At 40.7% G+C, this 15,982-nt stretch overlaps 1 protein-coding gene across 14 annotated transcripts in view; it reads right to left on the reverse strand.

Annotated features, from left to right (window-relative positions):
* The window catches only part of CASK (calcium/calmodulin dependent serine protein kinase), a 415,898-nt gene that overhangs the window by 26,440 nt on the left and 373,476 nt on the right, over positions 1-15,982 (reverse strand). For 9 of the 14 annotated variants that reach the window (XM_030576320.1, XM_030576344.1, XM_030576336.1 and 6 more), the window contains 2 exons: positions 12,051-12,119; positions 756-824 (listed from right to left, as the gene is read on the reverse strand). In XM_030576320.1, coding sequence (XP_030432180.1) covers positions 756-824; positions 12,051-12,119 — 138 coding nt within the window. The remainder of the gene's footprint in view (positions 1-755; positions 825-12,050; positions 12,120-15,982) is intronic. The other 5 variants (XM_030576389.1, XM_030576372.1, XM_030576381.1 and 2 more) reach the window with 1 other exon arrangement.

Consider the following 15,982-nt stretch of genomic DNA (forward strand, 5'->3'; position numbering starts at 1 on the left):
CACTCTTACAGAAATCTTACATAAGGAACTTGCAGATACAGATGCTTTGTAATGTTTTGCCATATAAATCACAACAATGACAAATAATAAACAATACAAATTTCAACATCTATTTAGAAATATCTGAAATCAAGAAGACCTTTCTACCTGAATACATGCTGAACTGGAAGTACTTTGTGTTAAAGATGTGATAATACCAGCTTGGTTTGTAGTGCAGTTTAAAGCCACTTCCTTTTGCTTTCCATACCCAGGCAAGGCTCATATTTCACAAAGTATGTGCACGTACCACAACAGCAGAGGGCACACCAATTCCTTAACTCAGATAGCGGAAACAAATACACATTCCAGAGGTCTCTCAAAACTCCAAGGTTGGAAAAGCCCTGAAATACCTGCTGTGCAATTCTTCTTCTTTGAAACACTGCTTCAAAAGTTTAGAATGGAAATAATGCTTCCACTTTAAATCCTTGTTTAGTTTTGAGGAAACTAGGACCAGGGGATTGCTAAGAACATTTTAAGGATGAGGGAACTGCCACGTTACACTTATTAATATTTAATTAATTTAATGTTAATGAGAAGAATATGTTGTTGAAAAAAAAACACCTTAAAAGGAGAAAATGGGGAGTTATATTTGTAGTAGCCTTGATTATATCAGCAGAACACAATTTTTCCACTGAACACATGTAACTAGAACAGTAATGGTAGATGAGCACCAACAAAATTTGTACACTTTCTCTGTTTGGAACTGGAGGTCTTACCGAAACAGAATTGTTAGTGCTGCTATGACCATTAGCTGGGGACTGTCTGGATGTAGAGGGGGAATCTCTCTGAAATAAGACACAAGGTTCATTAACACACAATACTATTAAATATATCTGTGTTCCTGTAAAAGAAGAGTTATAGCCACAGCTTTATAATAATTTCTTCAGCTGTTTCTTTGGAGAAAGTTTCCACACTATAAACTGCACAAATATCCTAAAATACTGAATAGTTTTTTTACAATTTGATATTTGGATTCACTTGCTTATTTATCCTATAAATTAAATATTACTACTACCTCAGGTGTCAGTTTTCTGAATTTCCCAATATTTGGGACCACCTCTTAAGCGTTGTCTCATCTGGCAATCAAAATGATCTGGCGCATCAGTAGCGATCTTTCACAAAAAAAATTTAATTATACGTTGAACAACAGCAGTCTTCAGCATATAACTGATTTTGAACAAACTTTCTAGTTATTCAGGTGTGCTGATGTTGGGAATGATTTTTCCTGCTCCATGAAATGTCCTTATGCACACTGCATTCTGGAGGACCCCAGCTGGAGCCCAGAGCTGGCTGGTCCAGTGGTAACTGACTTTTTTTGTTTTGTTTTAAACTTTAGCATTTTTTTCTGTTTTTCTTTTGCATCTTATGCCATAGCTTTGTGAAGTTTCAAGTTATTTTTAATTTTATACTCTAATTGGTATAAAAATAAAAATTTGCCAAAATAAAAACATTTCTAATAAATAAATACATTCAGAATAAAATTCTGCCAAACTGCAGCTTTTAACACAGTCCCATATGACGTTCTCATAAGCAAACTAGGGAAATGTGGTCTAGATGAAATTACTATAAGGTGAGTGCATAACTCGTTGAAAGACCATACTCAAAGAGTAGTTATCAATGGTTTGCTGATAAAATGGGAGGATGCATTCAGAGGAGCCCCACAGGAGTCAATCACAGGTCCAATACCATTCAATATTTTTATTAATGACTTGGATAATGGAGTGAGAGTATGGTAATAAAATTTTCAAATGACACCACACTGGAAGAGATTGCAAGTATTTTGGAGGGTGGAATTAGAATTCAAAACAACTTTGACAAATTGGAGAATTGGACTGAAATCAACAAGATGAATTTCAATAAAGACAAATGTGAAGTACTACATTTATGAAGAAAAAATCAAATGCACAACTAGAAAATGGGGAATAACTGGCTAGGTGGTAATACTACTGAAAAGGATCTGGATGTGATAGAGGATCACAAATTAAATATCAGCCAACAATGTGATGCCATTGAGAAAAAAGCTAATATTTTGAGATGCATTAAAAGGTGTGTCATACATAAGACACAGAGGTAACTGTCCTGCTCTACTCAGCACTGGGGAGGCCTCAGCTGGTGTAATGTGTCCAGTTCTGAGCAGACATATTAAGAAAGATGTGGACAAACTGGAGGGAATCTAGAGGAAAGCAACAACAGTGACAAAAGATTTAGAAAACTTGACCATGGGCATGTTTAGTCTTGGGGAAAAAAAAAAAAAGACTGAAGGAGAACTGACAATATCTTCAAATATATTAAAGGATGTTATAAAGAGGACAGCGATCAATTGCTCTCCATGTCCACTGAAGGCAGGACAAGAAGTAATGGGCTTAATCTGAAGCAAGGGAGATTTAAGTTAGATATTGGGAAAAACTTTTTAACCATAGAGATAGTTAAGCTCTGGAATAGGATTTCAAGGGATGTTGTGGAACCCCCATCACTGGAGGTTTTTAAAGAACAAGTTAGATAAATACCTGCCAGGGATAGTCTAGGTTTACTTGGTTCTGTCTCAGCACAGGGAACTGGATTAGATGACCTCTCAAGGTCCCTTCCAGCCCTGCATTTCTATTATTCTGTGATTCTATATAACAACAAAGCCACCACTTGCCTGAGCCTTGCAGGGTGGCTCTATGCTCCAGGAGAGTTCCATAGTGGTTGAGACATTATCTGCAAAGCGCATGTTGGGACATATTATGGAATGGGAAATGGGGATTTGTGATGATTTTGGGTCTTGAATGGGGGAAAAAAAGGGATAATTGCCAAACCTCATGTTTACCCTTGCTATTTGGAACGCACAGTACTTTACAATATGAGCTCATCATCAAAGAAATCTCAAGTGCTAATTGGATACTTATTCAGTAAACAAAACAATTAATTCACACATTGCATAAAAAGCAAGAGTGCTGCACTGTAATGTTCCATGTCTAAAATTCTTTTAGGTATCTTCAGTTGTTAGCATCGTAATGTTACGGACAACAAAATGAGAAAAAACAGATTAATTTTTTTTTGAAATCCTTTGTGTATAGCTTATCAAATGACAGTGCATTTAACAAGTATATTAGAAGCCAGGACCCCACCTACTCTGCTCATGAGACAACATTTATCTGATTAGACTTCACCATTAACAATGTATTGACATATACAGGAAAGTTATATAACAGCACTCATAACTATCCCAAAATGCCAATGAATAGTTCAGATAACAGGCACTATTTATTGTTGTTGCCTGTACTATCTGATGTGCTGTATAAACTCAACACAGCATTCAGGACTTAGCTTTGACTCATTGGGTATGGTTAAAAATGAAATTCCATGAGTAGCCACCTTGAGGAGCTCCAGATCTGAACTAGCAGAGCCACAAGTTTGCTAGTCTTACCACTTCTCAGATCTTTTTATCTCAATAAAATCCACCATAAAACCCAAACAGCTCTGTATATTTCCATTAGATGGGTTTAGAGAAAATACATAGTCATTTGGCTGCCTTACTCATTTACAGTACTTAATAGATTGGCAGAAACACGTCTTGTTTTTTGCAAAAATCTTCAAGCGCAACAATTATCCAAGTGAGGCCAAATAAGCTACTTTGTCGATGTTTCAAGGAATTTTCTTCATTTTGCTTAATTTGCGTTTATTTTATTTATCTGCCTCTTTAAGTAACATTAGATGGTGCGTAAAAGATGCTTCTCCTTCCAAAAAGTTGCAATTTCCTTCCCCTACATACACAGCTTCCTTCCACTTACAGCAGATTTTTTCAGGTAGCAATAGATTATGACAATCACATGGAGGAGTCATTCATCCCCTCAGATGTGGTCATCTCCTGTTGGCTCTGCCCGCCTCTCTGACTGTCTAGAATAGATGGAATATGGCTTAACTTGGGTACCTTTGATTTGGTTTGCTTGTCAAATGACAATTGGGCAAGGGGCAAACTTTTAGGAAGTGCTGGAAGCAGACACAGTCTATTTGTCTAATCTGGGCAAGAAAAAGTTCAGATGGAGGCAGAAGGCACCACATAGCTGCACAGGCTCTTGACGACTACTCCTCCCCAAGGAAGATTTCTTGGCCTACTGCAAAGGCCTGTGGACCTGAGGATATTCTGAGATCAGTCTCAGTATAATGCTCCACTGACCAGCTTTTACTTCTGAGGAGCTTCAGAAGATCATATCTTATCCTGACTTTCCTAGTAGCATTAGGCAGTCAACATTTCATGGGCTACGTCTGATTTCATGAAATCTATACAGTGCCCCCATAACAGCTTAATGGTTGGAAACTATCACAAACTCAAGCAAAATTTTAAAAAGAATGCCTTGAGTAAGTTTGGTGCCCCTTTGAAAAGTGCCCTGCTCCCTAACATTGGGAACCAAGAATCACAATTAAGAACTAGTGTGATCTGCTTTTAGGCTCCTGATTGACAATTCCACAAATCAGAGAAGCCAAATAACAAAAATGCATCTGTAAACTCAGAGGTCATATCCTATGACTGGAGAATTGGTAATATACTTTCCATTTTTAAAAAAGGGAAAAAACGTGATCTGGGAAACTACAGACCTGTTAGTTTGAACTCAATTGTAAGCAAGGTCTTGGAACAAATTTTGGAAGATAAATTAGTTAAGGACATAGAAATAAATGGGTAATTGGGATAAAATCCAACATGGTTTTATAAAAGGTAGATTGTGCCAGACCAACGTGATCTCCTTCTTTGAGAAGGAAACCAATTTGTTAACAAAGGAAATACACTAGATCTAATCTACCTGGATTTCAGTAAGGCATTTGATTCAGTTCTACATGAGAAATTACTAGTTAAATTGGAGAAGTTGGGGATTAATATAAGAATTGAAAGGTGGATAAGGAATTGGTTAAGGGGGAGCCTGCAACGGGTCGTATTGAAAGGTGAACTGTCAGGCTGGAAGGAGGTTACTAGTGGAGTTCCTCAGGGATCGGTTTTGGGACCAATCTTATTTAATCTTTTTATTACTGACTTCAGCACAAAAAGTGGGAATGTGCTAATAAAGTTTGAGGATGACACAAAGCTGCTAACACAGAGAAGGACTGGGATATCATACAGGAAGATCTGGATGACCTTGTAAATTGGAGTAATAGTCAAAAGAATGAAATTTAATAGTGAAAAGTGCAAAGTCATGCATTTAGGGATTAATAACAAGAATTTTGGTTATAAATTGGGGAAACATCAGTTGGAAGTAACAGAGGAGGAGAAGGACCTTGGAGTACTGGTTGATCACAGGATGACTATGAGCTGCCAATGTGATACATCTGTGAAAAAAGCTAATGCGGTTTTAGGATGTACTAGGAAGTTTAGACTTGAAATTAGACGAAGGTTTCTAACCATCAGAGGAGTGAAGTTCTGGAACAGCCTTCCAAGGGGAGTAGTGGGGGCAAAAGACATATCTGGCTTCAAGACTAAGCTTGATAAGTTTATGGAGGGGAGGGTACGATGGGATAGCCTAATTTTGGCAATTAATTGATCTTTGATTATTAGCAGGTAAATAGGCCCAATGGTCTGTGATGGGATGTCAAATGGGGTGAGATTTGAGTTACTACAGAGAATTCTTTCCTGGGTGCTGGCTGGTGAGTCTTGCCCACATGCTCAGGGTTTAACTGATCGCCATATTTGGGGTCAGGAAGGAATTTTTCCCCAGGGCAGATTGGCAGAGGCCCTGGGGATTTTTCGCCTTCCTCTGTAGCATGGGGCAAAGGGTTGCTGGAGGATTCTCTGCACCTTGAAGTCTTTAAACCACGATTTGAAGACTTCAATAACTTAGACATGGGTTAGGGGGTTGTTACAGGAGTGGGTGGGTGAGATTTTGTGGCCTGCATTGTGCAGAAGGTCAGACTAGATGACCATAGTGGTCCCTTCTGACCTTAAGTCTATGAATCTATGATTCATCTGGCAGCCATATTTGGGGTCAGGAAGAAATTTCCCCACAATCAGATTGGCAGAGATCCTTGAGGTTTTTTGCCTTTCTCTGCTGCATGGGGCACAAGTCACTTGCAGATTTAAACTGGTGTAAATGGTAAAGCCTCTGTAACTTAAATCATGATTTGCGGACTCAGTAATTAAGGGTCTATTAAAGGAGTGGGGGGAGGAGATTCTGTAGCCTGCAACATGCAGGAGATCAGGCTAGATGATCATGTGGTCCCTTCTGGACTTAAAATCTATGAATCTAAGAAAAAGCTAAAGGGAATGATGGAAACTATGAACTTAGGGCTATCTTGATTTGCCCAACTACCAGAGGCATGCATCCAATTTTTAATGTCTAGGAAGTTTCTTCTGAAAGAAAAAAGATTCCAAACTAGGACAGCAAAATTGTGTATTGCATACAGCCTATTGGAAGCTACCAAACACAATGGACATCATCTTAGAATACCAGGACTGCTTAGAACTAGAAAAATTCAGATTCTGCCTGGCGATTAGCTCAAGGGGAGAATTATTTCTCATAGAAAGTGTTCAAGAATGTCAATCCTCTTGGGGGAGAGGAGGCAAACACAGGATGGAGCAGGTGTTCCAAGGAGGCCAGAATTAATGCATGTTTGAACTAGGTGCTTTCCACTGCCAAAATTAAGGCAGTACTACCTGAACCCCAGGACTTCCCAAACTTGTCCTGCTTAGGCCACCTAAACAAACACTACATTAAGGAGAGAAAGAAGTGAAGTGACACTTCTATGTCACCCCTAAGCCAAGCAAGAACAAACAAAAGGGCACATTGCTCCTGGATTTTGACTGACTCTTCAGCTCTACCTTCATCATTAGCTGAGACAATCCCACCACTTCCAAGCGTTGGCAGAGTTAAGGTGCTGGTTAGTGACTTATAAGCGAAGTGATCCTTCGGCAGCCACTATTAGTGCTATTTAATCAATTTCTTGTCACACCAGACCCTAGCAACAGCAGCCAGGTGATGGTTCTATTTTCACATCTGGTAAAGCTAAACCCCACAATGTATGTTGAGATGAGTGTCAGAATCTACAAACATACTTCAATTCCAATCTGGTGCAAGGTGTCCTGTTTTCATGAATAAACCTAGAAAGATTTTTCTGTAACTGTAAAGGAAGGACTCCGGGAAGGCCTAGAGTTGCATGCATTAGAATGGCACCAAAAGGAAACACTTTCCAGGGGGAGGAAATGCTTCCTATTTAGTGTTTCTGAGTCCACTAAAAAGATTACCACTCCATTCAATTTTTTTTAACGATTGCCTGTGTCTCACATAGACAGTTTCAAAGACTTAGAAGTTGCTCTTTTCAGAGAACATTTACTTGCAAATATATACTCTGTCAGCACTCTCTTGCATCTTAAACTGAAAATTATTCTTAAGGGTCTTGTATCAATGGAAAGTAAGAGTGTTTGACCAGGATATTGCTACGAATGTATAGTTCAAAGTAGTACTCTAGTCTAGGTGGCAAGTACAAGAAGTCTGACTAATAATTGTTTTCTCAATCCTTGTCCAGGTTGTTGCACTTCTAAAAATAATATTTGTTTGTTGATTTTTCAGGAGAAAATAAGAGATGTCTTTACTGAGGGACAATTTGTGTAATGAAGTGAGTCTTGCACTGTGTCCTGAAAAAGGTATGACTCAAACTCAGACTGATCTTTTGTATTAAAACTTCCACAACACAAGTACTACTACCAAAAATGTTTCAATCAGCTGTCAGTCAATGTCCTTCCTTGGGGATGTGCGAGTGAAAGACCCTATTGAGAGGCTTAACAATTTGGACCAGGATCTTGAAGTAGATAAAGAATTAGACAGGGAGCCAAGACAGAAATGGAATGCCAATATGATATGCTCTCTTCATGTCTTATTTTGGATGGGATACTACATACTGCATGAGCTGAAACTTCTGCACGGTATTCACAATCAACCATTGGCAGAGTGTGTTGCAGTAATCACTGTGGCTAGAGTCTGTGACCAAGAGGGAAGGGTGAAATTTCTTGGCTAGTGAAAGGAGGACAAAAAAATGTTTCTGGACATTGCGCTAAATGAGTATCTGGAGGAGTCAGACTGTATACCCACCTTGATAACTGGATGGCAGACGCCCTCAACAGATGATCAATAATTTACACAACAGTGATTATAGGAACAGTATAATATCAGCAAACACTAAGCCAGGAAATAAAAATTCAATTTTTGAAGTTGTCTCTAATCCTCAAATACATGCCCAGCAAGATGGCAGATTGCCAGCCTACTGTTACTCTTGAAACCAATGTCTTTGCATTGGCTTCTATTTTCCCTGGAGTAATTAGAAGTAGGGAATCTGGCATGTTAGTCAGAGCTGCCTCGCAACCTAATCCAGTAATGTTAAATACGATTTCTCTGTCTTTGATTTTTCTTCAGTGTCTATTACCATAGTGAAAGCATGGAAATATCCCAAAATATCCTTCTGGGATATTAATGTCTCACTAAATAGTTTGGCCTTAATTGGTAACTCCTGTTGTAGGCATCAGGGATTTGACTTGTCTGTTAGTCCTGTTTTGGTCCTTCTAGGGCACCTCAACTCGTTCTTCTAAAAATTAATGAACCTTGGGTGAAGAAAAGTCTGAAAGAGTATGACAGCCTTCTGCCCAAGTAAAATAAAACCCAGATTCCAAACCTACTTCACTTTACCTTGCCACGGATGAACAACATTCAGGAGCCTGTCTCCCTCATGCCATGAGAAATGCATGAAGAGAGCTGCTAAAATCGGTGAAGCATATGCACTATGTGACACTCAGAGATCTGAATAAGCTTGGAATAAATCTCAGGTTGAGATTTTCACAGCTGATCCACTGAAACTAACGTGACTTGTGAAGCTAAATCCCCTACCTACCTTTGAAAATCTCAACCAAATATAACAACAGCCTGGATTAAATCTCATTATGAGTAACCACTGATTCAGAAGTGATTAACTATGGAGACTCTACACAATAAGAGGGTCAAACATATCAAAGGGATATAATATCTCTACAGATTGCTGATGGCTTAATGTTCAGGTAACAAGAACTCCATTAAACATTACTAAGGAGCCACAAATTAGGACAGATATAACTAGACAGCTGCAAGTCTCAGGTACTCAAAGGTGGTACCTTCCAAATGTAGAAAAATAATGTGCCTTTATATCTAAAGTAATAGTAGCATATTATGTTTGATTTTAAGAACAGTTAATTCTGTTTGAGGGTAATTAATGTGTAGAGAAAAATCTCACTATATAGTCAATGGTTTCGAGTTTTAAAAAAGTTCAGCAGCACTAATTTTGTATTCCTCTAGCTGTAAAGCTATACTACAGTACTGTGATGACTTTAATTGTCCATGCCTTGGAAGAAGAAAAACAACAAATCTTAGAAACCGCCATAAAAATTACTAAAATAGCTTTTCTGTATATGATGTTACTATTTTAAGACCAGATTGTGACCGAACGGACCACTGTATTCACACCCTGTACACCACTGTAATAATCTTTATACAGAATAGGCATTGTGAGGTATTATTTAAAACTAATAGCCTGCTGGTCAATGATATCGTGGTGAAATATATGTAGTAACATTATATGTAAAGCGATGAACATAAATGGAGGTTACCTGCTGTAATTGGAGGTTCTTTGAGATATGTGGTTCCTATCTTTTTCCACATGTGGGTACACATGGTTGCCATGTGCTAGAGTTCAGAAATTCTTCCAAGCAGTGTCCACTGACTTGCACACCTACAGTATCTTTCTGCATGCTTCTGTCCAGAGGTATAAGGGGCACTGCAGGTTGACCCTCCTCCAGTTCCCCCTCTTACTGCAATGTAGTAGGGTCTGAAGCAGAGGTGAAGGAGGGCACGTGGTGGAAAACAGATAGGGGACCACGCATCTCGAAGAATCTCCAGCTACAGTAAGGAAACTCCAGGTCTTCTTCATGTGGGTGACTCACAAGCAGTATTCAGTCTGGAGGAGGGTGTGAGGAAGTTGACATCAGCCGTGCTTGCAGTACTACTGTTCCTATTGTTGCATCCATAGCTTCCACTTGAATCAGGGCGTAGTGTGCCATAAACGTGTGGACAGAATCTGATTCCTGATACATCAGTTCCATGGCCCAAATGCCTCCATGAAGAGAGGACAAGATCTCACTCCTCCCTGTTTGGTATGTAGACCACTGTGGTGATATTATCTGATAGTACCTGTACATGAAGTGAGTATATGAGATGGAGGAAGCCTTTGGAGACTAGGCAGACTGATCTGAGCTCCAGCAGGTTTATATGGAGACAAGCCTCCTGTGGGGTCTATGTACCTTGGGCTGTATGGTAGTCTAAATGAACACCCCATCCTGTGAGGAAGGCATCCATCAAGATGGTGGCCCTTGTGGGATAGCAGAAAGGAGTTCCCAACATGACTCTGTTTGGGTTGGACCACCAAACAAGGGAGCTGAGAACTGCAGAGGGAACAGTGATTCTGTGGTCAAGTGGAGCCAGGCTTGTAGGCACCGTACTGGTGACGTGTGTCATGTAGGTACATGCAGCCATATGGTCTTAACAGCAAGAGGCACTAATGCACTGTAGTTTGAGACTTGTGGATAATGCAAGAGAACGGGTGCTCATTGTGTAAAAGCTGTCTTCAGGGAGCAAAGCTTGTGCAGAGACAGAATCCAGCTGTGCCCCTACCAAATTTCTTGTCTTTGTGGGTGACAAAACAGACTAGTCTTCATTTACACATACCCCTAAGGTTGCAAGGAGGTGCTGAAGAGATTGTATTGCTGAGACAGCTTCTTGGTGAGACTGTCCTACCAGGAACCAGTTGACCAGGTATGGGAGCACCATAAACCTCTGGCATCTCATCTGGGCTGCTACTGCTGTGAATACTTTTGTAAACACACTGGGTGCCATCACAAGCCTAAAGAGGAGGACGTGGAACTGGTAGTGCTTCTGGCCAACTACGAACCACAAGAACTTCCTTTATGATATGTGAATATCAACATGGAAATACAAGTCCTTCATGCTGAAGGCTGTGAACCACACTCCTTCCTGCAGGTAGGAGATTACAGATGCTAGTGAAATCATCCTGAATTTCAATTTCCTGATAAAGACGTTGAGCTGTTGAAGGTCCAGGACAAGTCTTCACCTTCCCTGCCCTTTCTGAGGATTTGGAAGTATGGGGAGTAGAACCTGCTCCCTTGGAACTGAGATGGAATGCTCTCTATTGCACTTGTGTAATACCGAGTCTGCCTCCTGTTGAAGAATCAAGCATGCCCCATGGAAAGAATAGCATTGCTTACACAGTGCTTATGCCAATCTGTAAGTCCAAGAAGGAAGAATATCCTTACCTAATAGCCATTTTCAATGTTTTAATTCCTTTCAGTTACACATAGAAAATAGCTGTGTGTGCAACGAAGAGTTATATAAACTTGCAAAACCACAGCATCACTTTGCTAATTCAAAGAGTACTGAATTCCAAACCTGTTCTTCTTGAATAATGATACATTACCAATTCTGCACAGAAACATAATATTTAGCCACATGTTACTGTTACAGACATTTAATTATCACAAATTTACCTGAACAGATTTATACAGAAACAGGATCTTCAACTAACCCTTAACAGCCCAAATCAATCAATTCATACATTTTTCATGTTAAAACAGAGCAGAAATTTTTATTCAAGCTCCTTAACTTCGGAACTCAAATAGACTTCCTGGAGAAAGTATTTTAAATCATGAATTTTAAAACAGGGGACCCTGTACTTCCATGTTAACTGAAGAGACACTCAAGAGGTTTTCCTTTTTCTTTTAACATCATAGGCTGTAAAGGGTTAGTTAAGGTGCTGATAAGATGAATATGAAGGCAGGGCTGAGTAGGTGGGTGGGACCTACTCCTGTTCCGTTATCTTTGTTGTAAAATTGGTGTGCGTGATCTAACAGCACAGGCAGAAACAATTTCCCAGAAAGCAATAACATTCAGCCATCAGCAGGCAGTTAGTTACAGTACTGCGAAAGGATGGGAATGGTTCATTAAATTCATTACCTCACAGGATGAAGACTGAGTCCGATAACTTGGCACAATCTTGAACGTGATGCTCCCCCGCATTTCCCTCTGGAGAAAGAAAATCATTTCTTTAAAAAACGAGACGTTGCAGCTAAAACACAAGAAACCACTCTAATATCTGTAGGGAAACCAGCACAACCTTTCTGAGAGCAGCAGCAGTTCTTCCTAAAATAAACATTCAGAAATAAACTGGAAAGCTTTTAAAATATGTGGTTTCACTTAGAAACAAACACATTCAGACTGTCTCTTATTAACATAAAACCAAACATACGCCATTAGAGAATTAGCATGATAGATCTTCAGAAGGCTAGAGATTACAGCTGTATTTTTAGATGAGAACTGAGTACACATCAGCAAGTTTTTTTTCATTTCCATTTCCCTCATCTTTTTTTTTGTGATTTACATTGTGCCTTTGTTGTAAAATAAATTAATTTTTCTTCCCATTCAATTTACATGTTACATACAGGAAAGGTTACTTACCTTTCAATAACTTGAGTTGCTCAAGATGTTTTGTCCCTATGGGTGCTCTATCGTAGGTGGAATGCATGCCTGTAAGCTCTTGTCCAGAGATTTGAATTATCAGTGTCCAAAGGTCTGCACATGCGCATTACATGACCTCCTGCTTGTAATGAGCAGGTGTAGACCTGTGGACCCATTGCAGCACCAGTCTAGGGGGACCATGAAGGGTCCAGACAGAAGGCTAGTGTCCTCCGAATGTCTAAGGTGAGAAGACTTGCCTCTTCTCGAGGAGTGAGGTTTGGGGAAGAATAGTGGCAGATGAATATTCTGATATGGAAGTCTGACAAATCTGCATGACTCTGTCACAGAAGATAGCATAAGATGAGTCAGCTGAAAGCACTCCAACTTCTTCAACGTTTCTAGCTAAGGTGATGGTTACCAGGAAGGGGGTCTTACAGGAACAAACATGTGCCCAGAGATTTGAATGCAGAGTTTCTTCAGACACTGAGGACCAAGTTAAGGTTTCACAGAGGTGTGGGGTTCCAGATATGTGGGAACAGATAAGCTAAACCCTTGAGGAATGTAGCTGAGAGGCTCTGGATAGGTGAATTAAAGGCTATAATAGCTGCTAGGTGTCACCTTGACAAATCTCATAGATAGTTCTTGTTTTTTTAATTCAAACAAATAATCAAGGGTCCTTACAGGAAGAGCTTCAGAAACAGATATAGAGTGACAAGAACACCAGAAAAGGAAATGTTTCCAATTCTGCAAGTAAGTTTTATGAGTGGAGGATTTCCTACTATTCAGGAGTACAGATTTTATCTCTGCTGAACAGTCTGACTCTAAAGCCGAGAAACATAGAGGAGCCAAGCCATAAGGTTCAGGGACAGAAGGCTGGTGGTTTCTCATGGTGCCAGCGTTCTGCATCAGGTGGTCTGATCTGAGAGGGAGGCATCAGGGTCTCTCTGTAGAAAGGTGATGTAGATCTGAATACCTCACTTGTCTGGACCAAGAAGGTGCAATCAAGATAATTCTCAAGGCATTGATCAAACTACAACAGCAGCAGGTGAGAATCAACAGCACTGGAGGTAAGAACAGATGGAGAGAGTGAGGCCCTGGGACTAGTAGGACACCCAGGAAGGACTGTGGGTCCCCAAGCAGTTCATAGACCATGACAGTCACCGGACAGCTCTGCAGAACCAGCCTGGGAGGGGTTTAGTGGAACTCTGGCCCACCAGCTCTGACCATTAGGCTTGACCACTCCTGTCCCAGTCCCTACAGGATCTACCAAAGAGTCACAGTTGAGTTTCCCCTTGCAAAGAGATCCACTAAGGGAAGGCCCCATACTTTCCAGATGTTCTGAAAGATCACACTGTTGAGCTCCCACTTGTGGTCCTGATGGAAATTTTTACTTAGAACCTTTGGTACCATGTTCTGGAGGTCTGGTAGGAAAATCACAGAGATCTCTATGTAACAGGCAAGGCACCAGTTCCACAATTTTAGGGATTCTGTGCATAAAAACTGGGATCTTGTCAATTTATATAGGACATTGCAGCTCTGTTATCTACCATTACTCTGATATGATGACCCCAAATGTGTGGAGAAAGATGTTGCAGGCATAACAAACTGCCCTTAGCTCTAACGCAACATTGCTTGCAGACATCATTTGCCTTGTTTGTGGAACCTTGTAAGTAGCTCCCCAGCCTAGAAGCGAGATATCGATTGTGATGATTCATGTTGGTAGCAGGAACGAGAATGGGGTTCCCACACAGACCTTCATCGGGGGTCTTTTCATCATCTGTGGGAGTCCAGCACCCAGGGAGGGGGTACAGAAACCCATTTGGTAAGGCTACATTTGTTTGGTGTGTTTGAGATTTTGAGCCAGGCCCAAAGGCATCGAAGATGTAGTCCTGTGTGTGGTGTATCAAATGACAGGGCCAACATATGAGCTAGGAGCTGAAGTTGGCCAGGGACTTAGCTGTAGGGTAGTGACCAGATGGGATATAATGGAGATAGGTAGATAGACCCTAGCAATTTGAGACTCCAGGGAAACTCCAATTAATTCTATCCTCTGGATGGGAGACAGTGCGGATTTTTCTAGGCTGATACAAAGACTGAGGGCCTAAAGCAAGGTTAGAACCTTGCTTCTTGCCAATTGGACATCCAGAGTGGAGCACCCCTAGGGAAGCCAATAATCTAAATAGGGAAAGGCTGAAATACTGTCTTGATGTAGGTGAGCTGCACCTACTGAGAGGACCTTTGTAAAAATCCGTGAGAGCTGTGGAAAGTCAAAGGGAAAGACATGATATTGACAATGTTCTAAGCTAATGATGAAATGTAGAAAACGTCTGTGGAAAGGGTGCATTACAATGTGAAAAATGTGTGTCTTGAGGTTGAGGGCAGGAAACTAAACCCGTTGACTCAAAGAAGGATTATGATAACCATAGTCACCATCCAGAAGTGTTGTGAGAGAATATGGGTGTTCTTGACCTCAGGAGGCTGAATTGGCCTCCAATGCTATTTCTTTTGGGAACCAGAAAATATTTGGACTAGGATCCTCTTTCCACAAATTCTGGGAGGAGTGGCTCTATCGTTCTCATACTGAGGAGGGATTGGGCCTCCTGTTTTAAGAGATCCTCATGAGAGAGGTCCCTGAAGAGAGAGGAGGAAGGGTAGAGTATCCCATAGCCATAACCTCTAAAGTCAATTTGTCTGTGGTGATAAGTTCCCAGTTAGGTAGAAATTGTGATAGGCGGTCCCCAAAGGGGGGTGGAGTGGAGGACAGGATTGCACAGTGGCTTCAGGGAAGGGCACTGTTCGTGTCCCATGACGAGGTTGCCATAATGGTCATTTGGAGGGTGTTGCAGGTAGGGAGATGGTCACCCTTTCTTGTGAGGCCCAGGCCTCCTTCTAGGAGATTCAGTAGGTCTGGAACAGGCCTGGTACTGTTGATGTTGGAATAGTTGGGATTGTTGTGCAGTCTGATTTGCTGAAACATCTCTTTGTTCCAGGTACATAGATCCCGAGATACCTCAGGGTTGCTCTCGCATCCTTGGGGGAATGCAATGAAGGACTAGTATTGTTATTGAACAGCTTCAGCCCTTTGAAAGGGAGGTCTTCCACTTCTATTCTGGACTGGCCAGATGATTGGAGCCAGGATCCTCATCACATAACAACAGCTAAAAATGGCGAAACTGTAACAGCAGCAGCAAAGGCAGCTTGTAAAGAGATCTTGGATATCAGTTGTCTTTCAGAAGTGAGGGCCTAGAATTGCCTCCTCTTGTCCTGTGGCAAATTGTTAATAAAATTAGTGAATTTCGCATAGAATAGTAAAATCATATTTGCCATCATGGCTTGATAATTTGCTTCTTGGAACTGAAGAGCAGCAGAAGAATAACTCTTCCTACCAAAGAAGCCTCTGTCAGAAGATGTGGATCTTGATCTACTCTGGC

Source organism: Gopherus evgoodei, chromosome 1, assembly GCF_007399415.2.
Source record: "Gopherus evgoodei ecotype Sinaloan lineage chromosome 1, rGopEvg1_v1.p, whole genome shotgun sequence".
In the NCBI taxonomy this organism is placed as follows: domain Eukaryota; kingdom Metazoa; phylum Chordata; order Testudines; family Testudinidae; genus Gopherus; species Gopherus evgoodei.